The sequence below is a fragment of the Apus apus genome, chromosome 4, assembly GCF_020740795.1.
Source record: "Apus apus isolate bApuApu2 chromosome 4, bApuApu2.pri.cur, whole genome shotgun sequence".
NCBI lineage: Eukaryota > Metazoa > Chordata > Aves > Apodiformes > Apodidae > Apus > Apus apus.
The window spans coordinates 90,841,131-90,857,877 of record NC_067285.1 but is presented as its reverse complement, the minus strand read 5'-3'; the positions used below and the strand labels follow the sequence as shown (position 1 = coordinate 90,857,877).

Here is a 16,747-nt window from a genome sequence, read left to right as displayed (position 1 = left end):
AAGGCAACCAAAATGTTTTGTAGGACAGGCAGCCTCTTCATATGCTTAATGGAGTAATGGAAAAGAATCAATGGCCACATATTTGGCACACAAAATGAACCAGACTGATTAGACCGAGTTCAGACCAAGGATTTTTCAGCCTCACATAAATTTAACTTAGATAATTCAACAGCTCTTAAATAAGGAAGCAGAACCATTAAAAAGATGACCGATTGCTGAACAGGGCTAAAGAAACCAGCAGTGCCCAGCACCAGCTTCGGAGCTGTTTGTGATGGCACTAGCCCCAGTACCAAGCTCTTCCATCAGGAGACACAAGCGGCGGAAGCAGGAAAGAGATTAAGCACAGGTCACAACAATACTAACAGAAAGAGCAAAAACATGAACTCGGCCCCTGTCAGATGCAATGGATGAGTTCACATTGCAGCACAACACCTGTGCTGGACAGAAAAAAAGAAAAATATATTACCATCAGCCACCTCCCACGTATTGTGTCTGTGGCCCTGCTACCTGCACCTTGCAAACACAAGACTGTTCCTGCAAGGCCTAGAAACAGCACTGCATCCTCCCGAGTCCCATATGCTTCCCTGAGAACAACTGACTGCGTGCACATCAACACAGGCACTTCCGCTTCTCTTTTTAAACAATTAAATTCTGATGGCATGGCATCACCTGTAATACAACTTAGTCTGAATTACATGTAATAAATTTATTGATTTGTTACATATTAAGCTCTTATCAAGGTTATTCAGAAATGTTTTTACTCTCAAATTACCCAGATGTGTAGCAATCGTTTTGAACCCACTATTCTCACTGCCTTATAGTTGAGATCTTAACACGCATTTAAAAGAACATGGTACACAAAAATTATTTTCTTGTTACTATAAGGTTAAATTGAGCTCTAGAAATGAAAATCTGAAAATTAAATAAATGGGAAATAATCTTTCAGTAAACTCTATACAACTCTATATGAAAAGAAATAAAATAATAAAAATATCAAAAGTCTCAATATAAAGCACGAAAACCTCTCATTTCATTAATTCATAAGTGTATGCAAATAGTTTCAAATTGCTAACAGTAAGTTGAGACCTGTGAGCAAAACTAAAAAAAACAAGTCTTAATAACAGAACAGAGCACTAGATTGATTGCGAGATTTTGCAAAATGAAACTAGCAGGGCTCTCAAGAAGAGGAAATTAAGATTTTGCACAATGACAAGATTGCTTCTGTTCCATACATCTTAAGAACCTACTGCATCTCACCTAGGTAAAGCTATTAGATATGCACTTTTAAGACAGTTTTAGCAGATGTAGTTAAAGCTGGACAGATGTCCTACCCACATATCCCTTGGTCCCAGAAATGGAACAGGTTGTATTTCAGAGACAGGATGCGTTAAACCAGAAAGAGTCTCTACATTTCTAGTCTGTGTTTCCATCAAGAGTTGAACTAAAATAAGGCTCATTACACAAAACACTACATCTCAGCAAGGCTGAAAGTTCCCTGCAGAGCTATGTATTGTCTTTAACCAAATTTTAATGGGACAAAACAGAAATGCTTCAAAACATATAGTTTATAAACTAACTGTTGCAGTACTACTTAAGCTGACAGAACAAAGATTACTAAATGACCACTAACTCTCCCGATGTAATTATGGTACTAGAATACACAAATAACTTCAATCTTGGCCTGCTGTAGCAATAAAGTTCCTTGAGAATGCTGTGGTACTAATGCTGAGAAACTTCTTACCCATAATGCTTGTATATAAAACAAAAACACATGCTCATAAATAAAATCGAACTATCATATTTGCTTTATGGTCCCCATAAAATAAACACATAAATCCATAATAAAGTGGAAAGAGAACATAACAAAACATCAACTGCACTTACTGGCATTTATATTATACACTGAAAGTGGCTTAAAGTGTGCTCAGTTTCAACAAGAAGAAAACTTGGCTGTAGAAAACACTGAACAAGTGGAAAAGAACAAGCAAGTAGTATCACTGGCCTGAATTTCAACAAGAGTCTTGAGTTCTTGACATGCTAGCCAAAATCCCCTACTCCTTTTTCTTATCCAAACTCAAAGATCTCCACAAGGCACTTTAACACCAAAGGAACTGAGGCTTCTGTGAAAGGGGACGGACGTGATGCAAATCCGATACTGTGGTGGCACACACAACCTCAAGCAGAGTTACTAGGAAACCTTCAGCTTCAGAGCCCTCTATTGATTTCAGCATGAAGAAGAAAAAGACCTCTCAGGGTCCTTGTGTAGGGGCACTACCTGCCTATGCTTGGAAATAAAACTGGAAGGGATGATACACAGTCAGAGTGACACACACTTATTAAAGGAAGCTTTTTATCTGCAGGCTCCGAATCAGCTCCTGTCTGCAGAAACCCACACATCTTTTGGGGTTTCACCAGGATCACCCAAGAGGCCTCTTTTAATTTTTACTCCATGAATCGTCTTGTATTCCCACCTTTTTCTCACCTAAGCAACAATTAGGTGGAGCTTTTAAGCAACTTCTCAGAAAACTGTCCCTCCTGAACATGACCTGAGCAGTACTAAGGCTTGAGTCTTGTTTACACAAAGATGTCTTTTCTCTGGAAAGAAAAGATCAGGAGATAAAAGGGCAGGATTTTGCCAATGTAGGATTTTACTGGGATGCTTCTAGAAGGAGTTGCACAGCGCTTACACTCCTCCTTGGGAGTCAGGGTGCCTCTTTGGGTGAGTTTTCTGTTACTCTGGAAGTGGCTCCAAGCCAGGCCCACAGAGCCACTCCACAGTACATTTTCACACCAATGCAACTTGGACTAACAACAGCAATGTAATTACTGGCACTGGCTGCGAGACTGGAAGTTGGGGGTTCATTCAGTGGATTGCTGTTACTTATAATGCCACTATTCTTGCAGTTGCTTCTTATTCCACTGCAATGAAGCAAAGACTTTCCAGCAGTTCCACTAAGCAACAGTCCACTTGCAAGACCAGGAGCGGGGGATTGCCCCAGTGCGAAGAAGGTCACAGCGGAGCACTGCTTAGGAAGCTGAAGAGACACAGGTAGCAAGAATTTGAGTGTTCCTGCAGGGAAATCAAACCCCAAGTTTATAAAATCAACCTTGCTCTCTCTGCCCTCAAGTATACTGAATTTTTTATAAGAGCAGCTCTAGCACGGGAGATGATCAGGAAGAGGTGAGACTGAACCTCTCCCGTCCACAGTCCAGGGGAGTGCCTTCCCACAAGGGATATTTCTTTTCAGCCTCACTCTTGACTTAGGAACATGTCATCAAAGTGTATTTCCCCAGAAAGGCTTGCTTGGGAAAAAAATAGATAAATAAATAAATAATAGAAATCACTATCAGAAGTTTCTGAAATCAAATGCAGTCAGCTCTAATAATTATACCGGCAGAATTATATCAATAAATCGTTCCATATGGATGCTAGCCTAAGTAACTTTTAAAAAGTACCTCTAATAGTTAAAAAAGAAATAAAAGTCCACCTCTGCCTGCCACAAATCAGGAGGGTGACTTGAGGGTGGGAGATATGGTGCTGTCTTCTGTGGGCAGTAAGGACTGATCATAGAGCTCCAGGCGCAAGTGGGTCCCTTTGTCGCAGTCACTGCTGACATGCCACCATAGGACTGCAACTACATCCTGGCACACTCCAAAGGCCAACAAGTGCCCAAAAGTACAATCCACAAATTCCTGCATTTTCTCACTTTCAAGGCCTTCTGAAAAAATGAGGTCTTATTTTTTTTAAAAGCACTCTCACAGAACTGTGCATTTTAATATTAACATTGTTGCTGCTCTTTAAACCCTTCCTGAGCATTTAATGCCAGCAGAAAGGAGATGGAACCAATTTCACTTTCTCTGAAACACTTTGCTCAGGGTTCAATATTGTGAAAAACACTACAATTAACTAAAATAAATTAATTATTATGCTGTGGACAGGATGTGCACAGCCAATCCACTAGAAAGTTTTTTTCCTTTTATTCTATGCACACAACAAAATTGTTTTTGCCACAGTATTATAAAAAAAAATGAGGCTACGTAACAAAATGAATAGTACTGTGTCTTCAGGAGAACTGCTGCAGCCAGTGTAGAAAAGTGGGTTTTATGAGCAAATACTAGAAAAAATATAAACAAAGCTCAGGAAAAATAAGTCTGTTTACAAAACCTAGCTTCTCAGTAGCTGGAGACTGTACATCCTCAGTACATATTTTTCACAAGAAAAGCACAGAAAAGAAAAAACAAAACCCAACAAAACAGCACACAAGGTAGTGTTAAGTCAGGACAAGCAGTTCTAGGCAGAGCCAGAGATACACCCAAAACTGCTTTGCTTTACTGTCAGTAATAAAGGGAGATCACTGCTCTTTAATTAGACTTTTTAAAAGTCTAAACTAGCACGCACCTGTTAAATTCACAGCTTTCAATTTTACATTTTAAACAACTTGCTGTTTCTTATATCTTCAGCACCTGTATTTCAAATCTATTTCCCAGTACTGGGGTTCAAATACGGTGTTTTCTATTTAAACTGTTACGTGTTTGATTGAACCTTTTGCTGTTCTCCTAAGACTGCACAGCATTACATTAATTGAATTTATTAAATCATTCAACAAAATTGTCCATGTCATAAATAGATTAAATAGTATCTCACCACCAAAGCAGCAACAGAACTGCCATACTCTTCACAGACCTAATTCCTTCCCTCACAGACTTTATTTAGAATACATGTACGCACAGAGAGAAGATAAAAGTCAGGCACTAAAGCTTAAGGCTTCACCCAGACCTTAATGGTACAGCATTAAGATTGCAACAACTGTGAATGCGAAATACAGTAGCTGAGATGGTGCAATTACTCATTATTTATGAAAAAAAAAAACCAACCTCCAAAGGCAAAATTATGCTGTTCTACTGGCACTTTCATTAAGATCTAATCTGCTATCAGATTTCATTATGATCCACATTTCCCAAAGACTGGGCAATTTCAATGCCATTATTGTTGGCTGCCCCAAACACTTACTATGTAAGGCACCAGGAAGCTGCACAAATCCTGCAGTAACAAAACTGAAAACTAAAGCAAGTTTCCTGGCTCAGAAACCCTGAGCAGTTAAGCAAAGGGAAAACTTGGCTAAACAAAAGCGTAAAGCTATCATGAAGTAGGTATTTTGATATCTGTCCTCAAACAGAGGGAGTTCTGGTGTCAATCAGTTCTGACATAAGTTTCTGCCCTGGCAGATGATGGGAACCCCAACTTTTCCCCAAGCAAACAATTCTAGTTCTTCAACTGCTTAACTAGACATGAGGCAAAACATCCTAGGCTATTCTGGTAAAGTCTTAATGTCCATTACTTGGTCTCTAAGTAGGAATGGGGAAGACATGATTACCTACATTGGTACTGGATCAATTTAAAGCTCTGAGCTTCAAGCCTAGGCATGAGACATGGATATCACGCCCTGCAAAAACTGTTACTACCATTTATTTCCCCTGTTCTAGGTTAGACGATATCCTGACATTAATATCAAAGACAAAACCTTTGCAAAAGTAGTATCTAAGTTGGCCCTAATGTGCCATTTTAACACACATCTTCATGACACTTATGACTAGTCTGCAACAGAGAGTAAACACGCTTTACTACTTCTGAGGATTGAGCCATAGGGTTTGGGAAAACTTCTCAAAGTCAAGTTCTTAATACAGGACCTTCCCGTGCAGTTCCTCACATCTGTTGGCAAAGCCACCCTAGGAAGTCCCCGTCCTGCCACAACTGTAAGCTCTCACTGCAGTTTACTACTTGCATCAGCTAACCAAGTACGTGTGGAGCTGGATGCCGGAAGTGACCAAGGCTTTTAAAGAATTCTTTACAGGAATAGAAACAACAGTACAGAAATGAGAGCTTCTTAAGGTGGCTTTGATGCCAAGAAAAGCCACATGGGATCATGTTCTTCTGCTCCAGCAGAAACAAGAGTGAAAACCAAAGTTAATCTACCACAGTTTCACCTCAATAGACTGACGGATCAACAGGAAGTGCACAAGGACTGGCAGCAGCCTTCTGGAATCGAGGCACTGCCCTACGCAGCTCTCCAGGGAAGGTCACATCAGCTCATTTCACACAGTCTGCACTGTGGAACTACTATGGTGTGGTAGCTGTCATCTGCACTAGCACAGGAGACATCTGCTTACTCAGTGGAAGGCACAGGTAATACATTTTAGAGGTTGCTTTTGCACTGTTACAGAAGACAACCTTCAGTGAGAGACAACATAAGAGATAGTGAATTGTATCCTACTGGATACAATTCAAAAGAAAAAAACAACATTAATAGTATTGAACTCAAGCATATAAATAATTTGGAGTGATTAGCTGCAGCTGTAAGCAATTTAAGCTATAGTTCACAGTGATATTTTAGGATACACTCAAGTAGTTTGTTGATTTGAAGGTATCTGGTAATAAAAACTTTGGGTGGGAGTGAGGAACAGCAGCTAAACTTTGAAATCCTACAAATTAAGTTGAAGACCTTGAACAGAAAACACAGCACACGGCAGTAAACTTTGTCAAGTCACACAGCAAGCCACTTTTTAAAGTTCTAAGAAAGCACCTTTGCAGTTTAAACATAAATCAATATACACACCCTTTGGGTACACACATAGGAGAGCTGGTATGCATTAGAATAGGTCCTTTATAAATATTATTTCAAATATTATAAACTTAGCAGCCTTCAAAAGTAATAAAGCCACAGATAAATTAGACCAATTGCATACATACATGAGCTGCTTGGCCGATAGTGAGCCCCTGGGTACCGCCTGCCCATAGCGCCAGTCAGCACATTACCACAGGCTGTCAGCTGCTTGCAAAGTACAGATCGAAACGCTTAACTGAGGGAGAAGAAGAAAAAAAAGTGAAGATTTAGTACAACAGCTGTATCTTTTTCATTAAAATGCTAATGACCCCTGCAAATTTCAGGACAACTGCATCTATAAATTATTTATAGTCATGTTGTCAGAGGAGATGAACTGTTGTGCTATACATGCAGCACAAATATATTAATAGTGGCTGGCCTTCATTAATAAGCTCTCATAAATTTTAAGGCACAAAGAAGTCTCAGGTTATATAGTAGCTTCTTTTGATCCATGACATGGACAGCGTAACAACCAGCACAGGAATGAGTTTGCTTTTGGCTTTAAATTAAGTTACCCAGTGAGATTAAATAACAATTCTGTGAAGCAATCATTAAGCAACAAGTTTATGAACTGTCTGCCATAGAAGCAAAACTTATCTGTGCTACGTAACTTTGATACTGTCCCTAAAAAACTAATTGTCCTTACAGGAATGCAGGCTATTTACTACTCTATCAGTTTTCTTGAAGTATCAAAACCCCAAGCAAATAAGAAATGCATAGCAAATCTTATGGTCAGTTTGGAATAACAAAACACAAATCCAAAATCACAACTGAATTCATGCTGAATTTGTCAAAACTTTTAGTTTAAAACCAAGTCTCATTGCTCCTTTCTTTAGTGAAAGATTTTGTACTAAAATACACCTGTCAGCTGATTTTCAGCTTTACTTTTTTCTTAGTCTATCTGAATAGCCTTCATGTTCCCAGATGTCTTCCAATAGGCATAGCATGTCAACCATGTAGCTTATAAAGAGATATTTCCTTTTATTTAATTGTCTCCCTTGTTGGAAGGACCAAAAAATGACACACATTCTGTGGAGTGTTTTTCCTAATTCATTAAGGATTTTTATTGTCCCAGGCTGCAGCTATAAGCACAAGCTTGGTTTTACCCAGGAAACAGAGAGAAATATCAGGACACAGATGAAATACCACTGCACTAAAACTGGGACATTTTCACAGATATGTCAGCTCCCTGACTGAGCACAATACCACCTTACTCATGAATTGGATGAGCCTTTTATATATATTGGCACGCACGCAATTCTCCAGTGAGCTGGTCTGGGGGCCAAAACAGCTGAAAACTCCACATAAAGATGTATTTTCAAGCAGGTTAGGCTCTTGTACTGGCTCATGGTGTTTGCTCTAGTATTGGTAGCTAGTGAGGGCAAGTGGAAAGAAGGGGACCATGACTGCCTGTGCATAAAATTACTTAAATTCAATTGTATAACATTGCTACAGCTTCTGTGGACTACTTTTGAAACACAGGGCTGCACATCTGACAGTGCAAAAAGCAAGTAAAGATCTCCATTATTTCCCAAATCAGTGCTAACAAAGTGTGTCCTGTCCAACCCTCCTCAATGCAGAAAGTTCAGTGAATCAATGAGACTTGACTCTTGCAATAAAACAAATTCTGGTTATTAAGAGGAAAAGTGAGTGGTAAACAGTAAATTTAACATTAAATCAAAAAACACTGCATTTCTTTTGCAAGGCAATATGGGACAACTCCTTACTAGGGGCCAAACAGACCTTTTCAAACTTTTGTGTTGACCTACTAATTCAACATATTATAATGTTGTCCAAGGAAAAAAGTTGCAGATGGCTGCTTCCCCTCTCCTGGTCTATAGGAAAAAAAATCAAACCCAAACCTAACATATTTATTAGTAGAAAAAATCAAGTTTCCCCTCACCCCAAATTCAATAAAAATGTTTACTCCCCTTAAATATCTATGCACTAAGCTCATAATTCATAGCGCAGTACAATACAGCACTCCTCAGCTGTGTAAGGGTTGAAAAAATTACAGAGGGGGGGAAAAAACCTGTAATCAGATGATAGTATTTATTTTTTTTTTTTCCCCCAGCTTGTGAAAGAATTTGATCAGTATGTATGCAGCCGCAAGACTACTCATTTTTCATAAATGTATTCTCGTCTTTCTTGAAGGTGCACACTTTTCTTAAGTGGTAACACTCACAAAATTATATCAAATGTCTACACATCAGACATGGAATTCCTTCCCCACCTATCAGCACAGCATCAGACGGATCCTTCTGCATTACACCATAATAATAAAAAAATACCCCACAACAAAAATCAAACCAACCAACCAAACATATTTAAATTAAAAATCCCAAGCTCCACAGTTATGCTCTCAAACAGTTGAATTAAACCAGAGTACAGTTCTCCTAAAGAAGTGTATCCATCATGGGAATAAACCATTCTCTGGATTGGCCAGGTGGGGACGAACAAAAGGTACAGCCATCCAAATTATCACATTTTAAGACCCCAGAAATCTCAGTGAAAAAGACAACAGAGATACAGTCTCACTACAGCAAAGGTTTCATCAGCTACCATCTAAAAAATGGAAAATGCAAAAATTTAAAACCTGGATTAAAGCCAACTATCAAAAGTCAATTTAGAAGCATGTGCCACACAGTGAGTGAAGTTAAATTGCTTTGCAAAGTAACAGTGATACTGGGCTGTACATACCAGCAGGGACATACCCAGATCAAGACTGGTGAAAATGCTGATTTGGTTTGGTTTTGGTTTTTTTCAAGAATCATCTTTGAATTGTAACCAGAATAGCCAAGGTGACCTGCATTTTAAATACATCCAGTCACCCGGGGGAATCTGGGAAGAACTCCAGAGCTTCAGCAACCTCAGGAATTCTTACAAAAATTTAAGTGACTTTGTTGGCATCCAAATGCCATTAATTAAAGAACCTGAAAACTGACATTTATTTTCCATATACATCCACAAGAACAGTAAACAAAATGGAAGGAGGTTTCAAACATTCCTTCTGAAAGATCCAAGTAAAGTGTATATACAGATTGGGATTTTGTTTTATTTTTAAATGTACACAACTTAGCTATCCACAACTGCATGTAAATCTTAGTAAAACCAAAATGTACTTAATACATCGGATCAAGTCTTCTTATTATTAGTTGTTAATCCACCCACTCAATAATAGTTATTTTACTATTTACTATTTACATAAAATGTTATTTTACTGTAAAAATGCTTTAAAAATGTTTCATAGTGATTTTTTTCATAATTAGAGTTAAATTTAAAACTACATATACACAAGTACACATTTAGCCTTATGGTTTCTCTTCAAGAAATGTTTTCATCTGACTCTGCATGAAGATATATTTTTTATCCTTTCTTGATCATCTTCCCTGATTTGTTTCAGGTGATCAGCCAACCGCTGCAAGCAATTGCAGACAACCATGGAAATAAAACCTGAGCACTATCACTGCATAGCTTCCACCCAGGGGAGCACCTGAAAGCATTATTCCACTTCACCTCATGCCAAGTGTCTTCTAGGAACTGTGGTGACAGAACTACCAGCTACTCATCATCACTCATAATGAGGGCATAAATCATCTTGCAGAGAGGCCTGCCATGACTTTCAGCTGAGGCTGTCATCTTTCTATGCTATTTTCTTTACAGAGCTTCTTTTGTTGTGCCTCTTTTACATTTCTTATTTTTTGTAACTGCTAGGTAAGAGCTTCATTTTACTTCTATTAATCTTTTGACAGTATTAAAAAAAACCAAACTAAATTCTAGTGTTTTGGTGGGGTTTTTTTAATTAGTCAAACCAAGAGTTATGTGCATACAGCAGACACAACCCATCAAGGTTGCTTGAACTAATTCCATTATCTTTTGTTTGGGGACAAAGAATCCATAGTCCAACCTCCATACTTTTAATGGACACTAAACCTTTGTTAGGTTTCATCCAAATGTATTTGTTCATGCGTGTTTCTGCTTATGAGGTATTAAATGGCCAGCTGACTCCTTGACCTCCCCTGTTTCTTTACAAGCAATATTTGCTATAAATGTGTGTGCTCAAACACAATATAAGCACATTCATACAGACTGCTGTAATCTCATACCATTTATTACAAGCAGACCTACCCTCACATGCTCAAGAAAAAGGATATGACAAAAGAGAGATGACTGCAAATTACCTAAAGAAGTCATCCAAGTGTGACTGACTACACCATTCAACCCTCACAAGGAACAGCTACACGCAGCAGGGAAAGAAAAAAGGGTTATTGCATGGCTTTTCTCAAGAGACACCTACGTAAGAAATCACATTTCAGTACTCTCTGGGTGATCCTCTGACAGACAACACAATCCTAGCTTTGAAGTCTTGCTTTGAATACCAGGAAATAGCCCTACTAGAAAATGGGTAAGAGGAATGCCTTGCATTGTTTTAAAAACACACTGGTGCCACAGGTCTTACACAAAATAGGCCCATTGTAGCAAAGGGTTTAGACACTGAAAGAGGCTGATCAAAAATACAATTCAGCCTGTAAGGCTGGTGGGATGGCTCATTTTGAGATAGTCAAGTGTATCTGTATGTACACATCAACTGTGTACACGTATGCAGCTATCTGTATATATAGTGCAAATACACTTCCATAGTCAGCTGCAGGTTATTTGCAATTTGTGATGCTGATTTCTGGAGGCACATACAGAGATAGCACATTTGTTTTCTGTGCTGGGAACAGCTATCGGATGTGGATCTCTCAAGCCCAACTGCTTACTGAAGAATGCATAATGCTGTCTACTAGCCAAATATCTCTTATCATTGCCAGTGTGACCTTTCTTGAGGAAATTAATTATTCACATCCATTATTACTTACATAACAACTATCACCTTGTAGGCCATGTTATGCACTACTATACAGACCACAGATATTCTAACATAAAGGAAAAACACAGTTTGTTATAAATCAAGATTACTTCATTCACTCCAGTGCAGCTATCTGGACTGGTATCCGCTAACAATCTCAATTTTACTTGCTCTATGGGGAGGATTTATTCAAAGTTAAGGCTGAGAAGACCACTACTGCTGTGCTTTGAGCTCCTGGGGTTGCAGTGAGGTCAGGCTGCATGCCAGACAGAAGCCTGGCAAGCAGCAGAGCTGTGCTGGACTGCAAAGGCATTACACGATCAAAGCAATCATCACCAGGTAACACAGGTCTAACACCAGGTCCCACAAAGTCTAAAACAAGAGAGCAATACTTAGGGCTGCAGTAATACATTCTGCATCTCATTTACACCAAGATCAGTGAAAAGCGCTTTTCAAAGCTGACTGCCAGGTAACTGCACTAATTCTACATGAGAAGGTGTATTTCTTGTGAAGCTAGAGATGCCGCTGTGCTTTTGTTTTCTGTGGGAACATTTTCAAGCACAGCTAAGTTTTCTGTCAAAATATTTCACCACTACTCTCCACTTTTTCCTGCCCTGTATCTTGTTGGAATGAACACAATGATGCTGCTGTACTTCCAGGAATGGATGTGAAACTTGGAAGCTGAGACAAAGCAGAACTGGAAGTCGGAAAAAAGCTCATAATTTCTATGTTTGCCAGCTCTCAATTAACTAATGGGATGAGCTACAGCTTCTCTAAAATTATCTAGCTGCTAAACCAAAAAAATGTTCATCAACTCTTCAGACCAAAAAAAAAGAAAACCACCACTTTCATCTTGATGGTATCCTCCATTAAATACTGCAATGCAATTTAAAGATAATTACTTAATTTTATTACTCAAGACAAAAATTCTCTGTTTACCTGTCTTGTCCATTTGCACCTAAAGGATCTAACCTGCACTCCCTGTGCTTTACCCTTCTTCTGTGGGATCAGTGAGCACAGCAGAACCCACCTACTGCTGATTTCAAACCAAGGTTGTTTCTAACCTTGGTTAGAAACCCCTTAAAGGACAAGCTGAGCATAAGATACAGCTAAGCTCAGGTGATTTCCAGGGTGTGAAGGCAGAAGAAGAGATTTGTAAAGCAATACAAAAAAACCTGCACTGATAATTCTTTAAACAGCTCCTTGTTGAACAGTTGCTCCATCACCAGCAGACACCTTCCATGACTTTCCCTATCGCTGACCAAGCAGTCTCAACTCTTTATCTTGAAAGCAAAATACTAAAACAAAATCACAACAATTCTGTTTGTATCTTATTACTTATATATATACACACAATACTTAGATACTTTCCTGTCAGTTTCCTATTTCTATTTAACCCAAGCACATTATATCCCCAGTCTACAATGCAACAGTTACAGCATTAGCTGTTGCTGCTCCTTGAAGACCTGGTGGTAGAAGATCCAGTAACAAATGTCTTGAAACTTCAAGGTAGAGATTCTTCTTTTAAAAGTTTGCCCTATCATTTTTATATATATTTATATACATCAAGGGATTATCAAAGCTACTGTACATGAGCTTTGATGCACTGAGGGAGGCACAAAAGGTTTACCTCAAAGGAGTTAACAAGAGAAGAGGGTCCAAATAAATGGTTCAGTGGAAGCAAACTGGGAAGTTCTTCTTTTAACACAATAAGAGAAGGGAAAATATGAATTAACCAAAAGAGTGGAGAATAATAGAGCAGAGTGTAATAGAAATTTAATTAAGTGAAGTAACAAAAAGCACAATATCATTCATTCAAGGAATTACTAAGAAATTCTGCTGTCAGTGTTGGGCTGTGATGCAAATATTTGAATGTGATGGAGGAATGAGACCCAGCTACATCAGCAGGGTACTGAGTTGCTCTGAGCTTCCAGTATGATGCATGCACAAAGGAAGGGAAATCTGTTCTCTGGTTACAGCCTTTCCTGCAGAGCTAGAAAAACACTGACACCATCGTTCAAGGTAATGCCCAGATCTCATCTGAAACAGCCTGGTAGCATCTGGTCCCTAAGACACCAGGGATTAATGGAATACACAGGAAATTGGAAGATAATCAAGATACCAGACTTCTGTCTTGTACAAGGATATTAAGGGTTTGACTTACAGCAAAATGAAGGCTGAGAGAAGCAATAAAAACTTTAAAGCTTAATGTTGGCACAAGAAATGACTGCATGTAAAGCAGTTATTGCTAAATTCAGGCTGGAAATTAGAACACACCTAACATCAGAGGAAGGCAGTAGATAAATGGCCTTCCAAAATGGATCATCTAACAAAATAATCATAAAAGTTATGAATTGTGTAATATGATGGGGGTAAGCATCGGACTTGGAGATGCTTTCTTTGATGCAGTTTATTAATTTTTAATTAAAATAAAAGATAGCATCCACATTTTTTCTGTGGAGTTCATTGAGGGGTTAATGAGAAACTAAACAACATCCTCTGGACAAAAAATCCAGCAGGTCTACAAAACTGAATAACAAGAATATCCAGAGTACAAAGTTTTTTTAAAAAAAACAAACAACAAAAAAACCCCAAAACAACAACAAAAACAAACAAAACCACAAACAACACAAACAAAAAAGAACCCACCAAAACAAAGAAGTCCAAAAAACCAAACACCTAAGATTTGGGGTATCAAGCTTCAAAGGACAAGATGGCTTTCATGTGATAGGATTTGGAAGAAACTTCGTAAACAATTTTTTCACTCTGCCTTCTGCACTATTTCTTGGCCTTCTTCTCTGAAGCAGTCAAAACCAGGAATGCCTGAAAGCAGATAAACTACTCAAGGCATGATGCAGGATTTAAATTTTTACTTCCTTTTTTTTTTCCTTAAGAAGACCCTTTTTTCTAGGTGCGGTTAACAAGAGTTTGAATGTCTCAATTTGCCATGAACTGACCAACAGCTACAGCTCTAGCAACATAAGCAGTACAGTTCTTTTGCTACTGAACTAAAGAAAGGATTGGAGTCTTATTTGTAGGAAGCAAGCAACTCATTTACACTTTTGACAAGAAAACAATTCAGCCCTCTGGAGTTTTTTTGTTTTGTTTTTTAACCCCCAGGGCTATGATGGAAAAATAAATGGAAAGTCATGAGGAGCTCATATGGACAACAATGCCATAGTATTCGAGGAGAGAACACGAAGTCAACCTCTCCTTTTTTCCCAGTTTTAGCAGGTTTTATGGCAGAGCCATTCAACACAGAGAACTTTCATGCACCTCCTCTATTGACTGAACAGCTGTTCATCAGCCACACAACATCCCTCAGTGTTTTAGTAAACAAATAAATTTTGGAAAGAGTAATTTCCACAGCATCATAGGAAAAATACTACTTTGAGATTAGTTAATGAAACAAAGAACAAAAAAGCCAGGTTTTTTTTTACGTCTATCTAGAAAGAAGCTACACAAACTACCACTACAGCTCCATAAAATACACTCATGATTAATGTATCAGTGTCACACTGAAATTCTTCTGAAAAAGTTGAAGCAGTAATTACAGTGAAAATTATACTGGTTTTTGTCAAAGTGATTATTTAGCCTCACCTTCCCTCAAAAATAATGCCTACAAGAGACCATAAAATCACAGAACGTAGGATCTGTGGTTTTATTTAACTAAAGGAGTATTTGAAATCCACATTTAGCATACTGAGATAGAACTCTGGTCAGCCTTTTTGGATGTTGACTTATTTATGGACATGACCCACCCTGCACCTGAATCCAGTTTTGTGCTAGTGTCAGTCACCAACACAACTACTTTTCTGTTGTTTATATCAGGCTCTCCTCGGGGTTCTTTGTTTCCTCAAAGCTAATGATGACATGTATTTAGAATAATATAAGCCTATTCCTGAGTACCTTCTTCCCTCTCCATTCACAACCTCTACTGTATTGACAAGTGCTGCAATACAGCACACATTGCTGCTAAGCTGATATGCCCCATGCCACCTTTTCCTACAATAATGCAGTGGAAAGGATTTTCAGCCTCCAAAGAGAAAAAATTATAAACTTAGTCATGAGTCAAGATATGGCTCATTATCTGCAGTTATCACATGAGGGTTCCACCTTTCTTGATGGAGGAACTTATTCTTAGGAAAAAGCAATTTTTTTTAATAATTAAACTTCTGTCAGAGTAATCAGAATAGTTTCATGTTGTCGCTGATGCTTCTAATCCTAACTGAGCCGTGAACAATCACATTAAGTATAGCAATACTCCATTTAAAAAGCAATTTTATTTAACGTTCTCCAAAATACTGTTAAATTTCTCCCTCATGGTGCTATTTTCCATTCTTTGACAGGTTAGATGAGTCTGGGAACAATAAACTACCAGCTCAAGACAACCAACCAGCTAAGATTCAATTATTTCTTTTCAGGTCTCTCCTCTCCACAACAGCAGCCCCAAGGCAAGAGCTGTGCCCTTGGTTTTCAAGGACAAATGCTACCAATATAGCAATAAGTCTATTTCTTTTTGAAAGTGTGATATACTAAGCTAGTAAAAAAGGTTGAACCATGTCCTACACTGTCCAGTACTACATCTGCTGCTGCTGTTACCAGTGGTAAAAGGTGATGATAAATGATATCAACACTGGGAGCAGAAGCACAGGCTATTCCATTCACCTGCTGCAATTTGAGAAGTTCCCCCGGGGTTTCCTTCACAACCTGTTACTATTATTAAGCAAATCGGGCACCAGAGAATTAGCCTGATTTTGTGAATAACATCTTCCACAAACAAGCAGCTATTCTCTTCAGTCCTAAGTGATAATAACATAGCAGGAACTTTCTGATATCCTTTGCTGAGCCACAGAGAGGGCCTGCAGCACACTACTGGGGAGCTACCATGTAGGTACTGCAACCCTATTTGCCAAGCAACAAATACTATAGATGATCTCATATTATTTCAGTGCCAAACAGGCTGAATTGAGATCAATTAGAATAGAACCAATTAAACTCATATCCTACAGGCTCCCTGCAAAGTAGCACTGAATACGAGTCTCTTGCGCCACGCTTCAACTAACTTCACTGCTTTGTAGCCAAGAGTTTTAAATTACTCTTAATAAGAAACTGCTTAAGTAAATAGGGGACACCAATACAAACACATTCTGAGGGGAAAGCAAGCACGGATCTTCTACTAGCCTATGACACAAATTGCTGATTCTGGTTCAACCCCTAAAAGAGAGGCACA

General features: G+C 38.6%; 1 protein-coding gene across 10 annotated transcripts in view; it reads right to left on the bottom strand.

The window, feature by feature from the left end:
• The window catches only part of APBB2 (amyloid beta precursor protein binding family B member 2), a 160,408-nt gene that overhangs the window by 106,455 nt on the left and 37,206 nt on the right, over window positions 1-16,747 (bottom strand). For 5 of the 10 annotated variants that reach the window (XM_051616923.1, XM_051616926.1, XM_051616930.1 and 2 more), the window contains exon 3: window positions 6,749-6,858. In XM_051616923.1, coding sequence (XP_051472883.1) covers window positions 6,749-6,794 — 46 coding nt within the window. In that variant the 5' untranslated portion in view covers window positions 6,795-6,858. Of the gene's footprint in view, window positions 1-6,748; window positions 6,859-16,747 lie in introns of those variants that run through there. The other 5 variants (XM_051616927.1, XM_051616931.1, XM_051616928.1 and 2 more) reach the window with 1 other exon arrangement.